Source organism: Lathyrus oleraceus, chromosome 4 (genome assembly GCF_024323335.1).
Source record: "Lathyrus oleraceus cultivar Zhongwan6 chromosome 4, CAAS_Psat_ZW6_1.0, whole genome shotgun sequence".
Classification (NCBI taxonomy): Eukaryota; Viridiplantae; Streptophyta; class Magnoliopsida; order Fabales; family Fabaceae; genus Lathyrus; species Lathyrus oleraceus.
In genome coordinates this window covers 103,083,873-103,091,553 of record NC_066582.1, presented here as the reverse complement: position 1 = coordinate 103,091,553, position 7,681 = coordinate 103,083,873, and the positions used below count along the sequence as shown (strand labels likewise).

Sequence of the window (7,681 nt, the reverse complement as noted above, 5' to 3'; positions counted from 1 at the left end):
ATTTCTTCTCTTGCCCATGCGAAATTTAGTGTATATCCAACCCTTTCTTCGGAGCCATCCGTGTGTGCGGATCGGAGAAGATAATTCTGGTCCTCGAACCACTTCTTAAAGGAGGTTAACTCTTATTCTATCTCGTACAATTCCATTACTGATGTTGAGAAGACCATGAAGGAGACTTTGTTTTCCTTTTATGTTGTTGAGATACATTGTCGGGGCATCAATGATGCGAAATCTGTTGAGTATAGGAAGGAACTTCTTGGTACCTTCTCTATTCTTGCTTCATTTGTGGTATGTGATCTTGTACTGCCTCTTATTTGTTGATTTCCCCCCTTTTCAAATGCACTCAAAAGGAAGAAGACCTCGATCGCTCGTGTAGTGCCTGTGTAGGATGCTAGAGGCCCTTCCCCTGCAAAAGTAATCCTCGTGACTGCACTAACGCCCTCAGAGGGCCGAATCAATAAGAACCATGGTAGAGCTGCCTTGGTTGGGGTTAAATAGGACCGGGATAAGACGATCATTTGAGAGAGTCCCACTAAAAAGTCGAAGAAATTGAGGTCTGCTCATGTTATCCATTTGTCGAAAGTGCAAGGAATACTCCTCTTCCGTTGCCCCCCTGTGTTGGTTGGTCGATTTCCTCGAACCACGATAGAGAAAAATAATTGTGTCTCTACCGAGGACTATACTCACGCCGACAAACTCTCAAAAATAGGCAAGTTTAGCTTTTTGGAGGAGTCGGCCTTCTAGTTATTGCAGGTGGCTTTGCTTATGACTAAGTTTGTAGCTGGTCATGAGGAGCTTCTGGTCCCCCGACGCTTCTTCTCAAGGGGTCGAGTCTTCGGAGGCTCGTTATACTCTTGTTATGGCGAAAGTAACTCCTTGGTACCTTATCTATTCTTGCTTCATTTGTGGTATGTGATCTTGTATTGCCTCTTATTTGTTGATTTCCCCCCTTTTCAAATGCACTCAAAAGGAAGAAGACCTCGATCGCTCGTGTAATGCCTGTGTAGGATGCTAGAGGCCATTCCCCTGCAAAAGTAATCCCTGTGACTGCACTGACGCCCTCAGAGGGCCGAATCAATAAGAACCATGGCAGAACTGCCTTGGTTAGGGCTAAATAGGACCGGGATAAGACGATGATCTGGGAGAGTCCCGCTAAAAAGTTGAAGAAACCGAGGTCTGCTCCTGTTATCCATTTGTCGAAAGTGCAAGGAGTACTCCTCTTCCTTTTCCCCCTGTGCTGCTTGGTCGATTTCCTCGAACCACGATACAGAAAAATAATTGTGTCTCTACCGAGGACTACACTCATGCCCGCAAACTCTCAAAAATAGGCAAGTATAGCTTTTTGACGGAGTCGACCTTCTAGTTATTGCGGGTGGCTTTGCTTATGACTAAGTTTGTAGCTGGTCATGAGGAACTTCTGGTCCCCCGACGCTTCTTCTCAAGAGGTAGAGTCTTCGAAGGCTCGTTATACTCTTGTTGTGGCGAAAGTTTCCAGCTTTAAAAATGATTGTTCTGGGGTGCGCAACCGTCTGTACCAAATGTCTCCTTTCCTGGAGGAAGTGGACCTGCACGGGTCTCCTACGACTTTGGTCGGCCGTATAACGGAACTTGAAGGTCTTCTCGAAGAGGAGAAACGAGGTTATCCTTGGGCAGAATGTTAGAACTTGTGTTAGAGGTTTACTGTAAAACATGAACAAGAAGAAAATGAAAATAGTATTATAAAAGTTGCACAACTTAAATTCCAAAACATGTGTTTACACTAAGCTTTAGGTTCGATTCACCCCATCAATTTAGGCAAATTGGATGCAAATGGGTAATTCGACGAATCCACTTCAAGATACTTTGGAAACCTTAACATGAATCACAATTCACATTAAGCATATTAATCAACGATATTTTACAGAATAGAATTCCCTTATTTATTCTCGTGCACTAGAAAAATAAAAGAATGACTTAGATATAACTTTTGGCTCTTGAAACAAGTAATTTTCGTGTCCATCCATCCAGGTCTATAACTTATCTCTATTTATAGAGATATTCATGCCAATTGGTGAAGAAAATATATAATATTCATATTTATACCAAAAAGTTGCAATGGTTTAGTGGTAAACAGGTTTTGTTAATTTAGCAAATAAATCCAAAACTCGTGACCTTTGAGGCAATATCAAAATTCTCAACCACTACACCACATAACAACTTATTATTATAATGATTCATAAAATTAATTTAATCATTATTATTTTTCAATTAAATATTTTAGAAATTTCCCCAACACAAAACTCGTGTTGGAAGCTTCGTCTTCAAATGCCTAGGCAGTCATGATAGAGCTTGAAGAAAATATGATTATTCAATCTAAGGAGTTAGGGGTTCTCTAAGAAGAGCAAACTGATTTAAACAAACAACTGTTGGATCTCTCTAATGACAGTCTGAAAGAAACTGCCTTCCACAATGTTGTACGTTAACAAGAGTCACTTGTACCTGACCTCCAAGCTTTTCATGGCTCCTCTAAATTTGTTGTTGATCACGATTAATTGTAATTTGTTGTTTTATGCATTAAATGATGTTTGTTACACCATTTACTTGTATTTGGTTTTACTACATTTGTTTGTTGTATTTAGCTTTAATTGTTTTAATGTGCTGTCTAAATTAGATATTACAAAATAAGCGTGACTCATCCATTTACGCTAAAGGGTATGTAAAAAAATGTACATCTGAATATACATCTCTATAGGAATATTTGTGAGTTTCTGCGAAAGTGAAGAAGCATCTCATAGGATTTAAAGAGCAACCCACCTTATAAAATCTGAAACCCATCAAGGTCAACCTATTTAAGGTCAGATAACCTGTTTGGCAACTCTAATCGGAGATAGAGGACTAAAAGCCTCTAGTTCGAGCAGGTACTCCTACTCGCACCATGTTAGAATTATGTATATTTATTTGATTGAGAGAATTCTCTTACAATAGGTATGGTCTGTTTATAGATTTATACAACTAACTAAATCAGTTAATTAGCTCCTAAATCTTAGGAATTAATTTTCTAGAGTCTAGGAATTAGTTAGAAACAGTGAGGCAGGCAAGTATACCACCGAGCTAGTAATTACAATAGTGATTATACTATAACAGTTACTTTAATAAATCCTCACATCAGTTTCCACCTTTAGTTCTAGGGGTTTTCACAGAATATTATAGACAAGCATTGAAATGATTTCTGGCATACCAGAAGCTCCCAAGCAACACCTTAAAAGTTACTACACAATCAAGTAGGTATTTTTTTATAAAAAAAATGCCTTTTCAGTCAAATGCTCTCTTGAACATATTGAAATAAGCTTCTGAGCATATAATAAGTCAATCCAAACACTGAGCACAAAATAAGTCAATTCAAGCACTGAACACACATACTTTTTACATAATATATGACATCTCAAAATCATTCATAAGGGGATGCCAACAAAGCTATTTCATGTAATAACTTGGATGCAGTATTGTCATGATGATTAGGAGCGGTCCATTCCTGAAAATTATGAAGACTACCAGTGAAATCTGTAAACAGACCATCAACTCCTATATTGTTGATCCAGTAATCGTATTCCTTGTAAGGATCTTGACTATAGTTGAAATGCAAATACTTGTTCTCATTTCTATAAGTGTATGGATGCACCTGCTCAATGCACATGCAAGAACGAAGTCAAGAATAGATTGACATGAACTTTCAAAGATGAACAAATTCACGTAATAATTATATATATGTGAAAGAAAACAAGGTTTGAACAAAGAAGTGTGTACCTGCAGATTACGAGCATGTGCCCTGGAAACAAGATCAGAAGGAGTCATCGCATAATTATTTATCACAGGAACCAACGTATCCTTCCAAGGTCCGATTCCCAGAACATACTGCTTTATGTAGTCTAGGTATGTATCAGATGTAATTTCCCAATATGACTGCACATCATCATTTACAGAACAATTTTGTTAGGCTTTTGTAATATACACTTATAATTGGAAAACAACATTAAAGGGAGTTTCTTTCGGAAAAGTTAAGAAATAAGCCAAGGTAAACTGCGTTACTCACCTGATTAGTGTCTTGTGTTGGAATATCAACATCATCGATTAAAAACACCTTGGGCAAGTCTGTTTGATTTGAAATATACAGAAGTGAAGTTGGAGCAAAGGACTGAATAAATACAGGTTGTTTCAACCAATTTTTTGACAGGTATGAACCCTTGTATCCAAATTTGTGAAGTGTTTCCACAAATTTGTCCTCAAATTTTTTTCCACCCGACCATTTCACCTGTGTTATTAATATCAATTTAATGAACAGAAAGCAGACAACCTCTAAAGAACTTGACTAAAAAAATAGTACTGTAATTAATATCAAATTATCAAGCATGAAATTTTAAGACCTTTGCATTGAACATTCCAACAGATGATAAAAATCCACTTTTACTACAATAGTCATTATCCTTAACTTAAAGCTAAACTGACAGTTAGCTCTTTGATTGAAAAACATATCATAAATTATTAACAATCAGATGCATATGCACAATAAGAATGCTGGATTCAAATATATTTTTCTGTTACTAGATATTTCAATTAATTGATTCTATAAGATATCACTAGCACCAACTATCAGATACACATGTATACAATAAGGTTTGAGGAATGAAATATATTATTGTTAGATAATATATAGGTTGTTCGCCGCAGACAGAAGTTTGTTGATTATAGAGAGAAATACTCACATACTGATTGATGAGTACTGGATTTTTAATTTCAGGATATATTCCAACAACTCTGGGTGCATCCAATGCTATGGTAATGAACTCTTCAAAAGTGATTATTTGAAATTTTCCTGAAAGAGATTCCAAAGATAACGTTATAGACTTATACGTGCCAAAATAATCAATAGTTTCATATGATAATCAGGAGAGAAAAACAAGTCATCAGTAGATGGGTCCTTCATAAAAAAATCATTGAATCATTTTAAAATCCAATGGGGCTTTGGCACATGTAATATAAGAGAAGAAAAGAAGGGAGTGTGAGGTGAGTACTGGGTCAGGAGAAATGTATGTTTATGTGAAGAAAAATAGGAACCCTGCTAGGAGTGGGCCTGAAATGGTAGAGAGACTGTAACAGAAGGTGCAAGTGACATGAAGTTATAAGAGGAGAGAATTATGCAATGATGGGTGTTGAGAGTCTGTTAGACTTCTTCTAAGGGCAGTTATAGACAGTTGTGAGAAGTTATTATGGAAGTTATATTATTTAGAAATATATAGGGAAAGGATAAGAGAAAGAGATTATGGTATAGTTATTGAATGGTTTTGGGTGGGAGAGACCAAGCTCTCTAATTCTTGGAGGGAGAGACCAAGACTCTCAAATTTCTTGGATTAGTTTATGTGTGTATCATGTACTATCTCTAGTGTTTGTAATTATGTGTCTGTTGTAATCATATTCTGCCGTAAATAAAAGTCAGTTTCTACCATTAATTTGTATGTTGGTACAGGTTTCTATCAGAGTGCTACATCGGATGAGACTTGACCTGAAAAATGACTTTATAAGTGAGAGACATCCATCACCTTACTAACTGAGTTTGTAGGGGTTGAGTTAGACCAACCCAAATTCTAAGATGGTAATGAAGTCTATCAAGATCCGTTTGGCTAACCGCAATCGGGCCACTTAGGTCGCAGACCTGATGTCTAGATCTGGGCAGGAGGAGATGGGGTGTTGAGAGTTCAACATCAGATGAGATATGACCCGAAAGTGGCTTTATAAGCGGGAGACACCCCTCACTTTACAAACCAAACTTGTAGGGTTGAGTTAGGCCAAATAGGAAAGGAAAAGAAGCGTGAACAAGTGTGGGGAGAAAAAAATGGAGAGAACAACAGAGTTTTGAAGGGTAGGTTGTAGATGAAATATCTCTTTTAATCCTATCTTATCTCAATATTAATACCAGTTCTTATCAAAATCTATCCTGAATTAAAAATCTTATTTACAACGAGTTTAGAAATACCAGGTGGCAATAGAATATTTTATAACCAATGTGTTATGTATGAATAATTCAAACAGATGAAGAAATTACACACAATAGAATGTAAGAAGCTACTAAGTATAGGGAGAGACTAACCGTTAAATTGTTGATCCCTAAAGCTAAACCTCTGATTCACCCTCAATGACTTTAGTTCCTTTAAAGTGAAATCCACTGCAAATATGTAAATAGTTGAATTACTTTAGCAAATTAGATTCACTAAACAGTGATGAAGAAACTGGATGAAAAAAATTGTTCAATTAGAACTATAGATTAATGTTCATAAATCTTAACAAAGAATAGCATCCGTACCAATAAAATATCCAGTGGTATTGACCCCTTGAACTTCATATGTTCTCTTCCGATCAGCAAACTCTTTGTAATTTGCTACATTAGTAGTATCATCAAGGATAACATCATGGAAGCATACAAGAACACCGTCTTTGGAAGATAAGATATCAGTTTCAATGAAGTCTGCACCTTCCTCAATAGCTCTCTGCAAAGGAATAAACCAAATATGAAAATGACACCAAGTATGTGCATAATTTAGCATGGAATGCAATTTTGCGAAGAGAGTTATGTAGATTCACCATGTAAGCTTGATGAGTTTCTTCCGGAAGTTCTCCGTTTGAACCCCTATGTGCAATGTTATACGGGCGAAAAGTTTGAAGAGGCTGTCTACTTCCATGGTTACCTTTTCCCGGAAGTGGATACAAAGGCCTTGCCGTGCTCCGAATGACGAGCAATAGAAACACAAAAGGGGCAAAACCTGTTTTGTTTAGATTGATGACACAAAATGAGAGTAGAAATTAGCAGGCAGAATAAAGAAGAAAAAGAAACAGAATTGAAATTGAAATTGTGAAGATGATATATAAAACCTAGAATTTGAAGCATTGAATGAATTACAAAAATGGAAGCAAGCTATTGAAAAAGATAATAAGAAAGAAACAAAATTGATTCCAGAAAACGGAGGCAATATTTAGATTGTTACGGGATGGTGAAGCCATTGAGGTGTCGATGATGTGTTTGATTTTATTCCTCACTCAGTTCATTTGTAATGGTCCCATAAAAATGAGTCTGGTTAGGGAAGACTAATAAATGAGTTGAAAATGGTAAATTGAGATTTGTGGATCGTTGGTTGCCGCGGAAATAGGGTCCACGAAGGAATATTCTCGGCATATGTGAAGTGAACCTAAATTAGCATAGTTCTACGGGGGGAACGAACGAGGGATAGATCATTCATGGCGCCACAGGAAGAAAGTACCTCACTTCTACTTCCTTTATTCTTGCAAACTACACAGCTTGCTTCCATGTGAAAAAGTAATACTAACTTCAGGTTTAACAGGTGTCATTCTTTCTCTGATTAAAAAAATACTAGTACTCCACAGCTTGTTTGAGTGGTTGTTAAAACTTGATATATCTTGTCATGTCTTGTCTAATGTACTCACTAGAATATAGCAAAAAGTTGTTTTTACATAATTATTTTAATAAAATAGTAATAATAGTAATAATAAATTATAGAGATTTTTTTTGACACAATAAATGACATAGTTAGTACTATAATTTTGTTAAATTTTAAGTAATTCTTTTAACAATCTTAAAAACTTTTTTAAAAAAAGGACTAATATTTTTAAAATATATATTTTTAAGTTATATTTG

At 36.1% G+C, this 7,681-nt stretch overlaps 1 protein-coding gene across 2 annotated transcripts; it reads right to left on the bottom strand.

The window, feature by feature from the left end:
* Window positions 1–3,314: 3,314 nt before the first annotated feature.
* LOC127073719 (glycerophosphodiester phosphodiesterase GDPD6) lies at window positions 3,315–7,396 on the bottom strand. 2 transcript variants are annotated; one of them, XM_051014909.1, is made up of 8 exons: window positions 6,901–7,396; window positions 6,613–6,791; window positions 6,335–6,518; window positions 6,122–6,196; window positions 4,740–4,849; window positions 4,070–4,288; window positions 3,784–3,939; window positions 3,315–3,658 (listed from the first exon to the last, which is right to left on the bottom strand). In XM_051014909.1, the coding sequence occupies exons 1-8, from the start codon at window positions 6,914–6,916 to the stop codon at window positions 3,428–3,430; spliced, it is 1,170 nt and encodes a 389-aa protein (XP_050870866.1). In that variant the 5' UTR covers window positions 6,917–7,396; the 3' UTR covers window positions 3,315–3,427. The 2 variants fall into 2 exon arrangements, with proteins under 2 accessions (XP_050870866.1, XP_050870865.1); XM_051014908.1 differs by having other exon boundaries at window positions 7,014–7,382.
* Window positions 7,397–7,681: the final 285 nt, after the last annotated feature.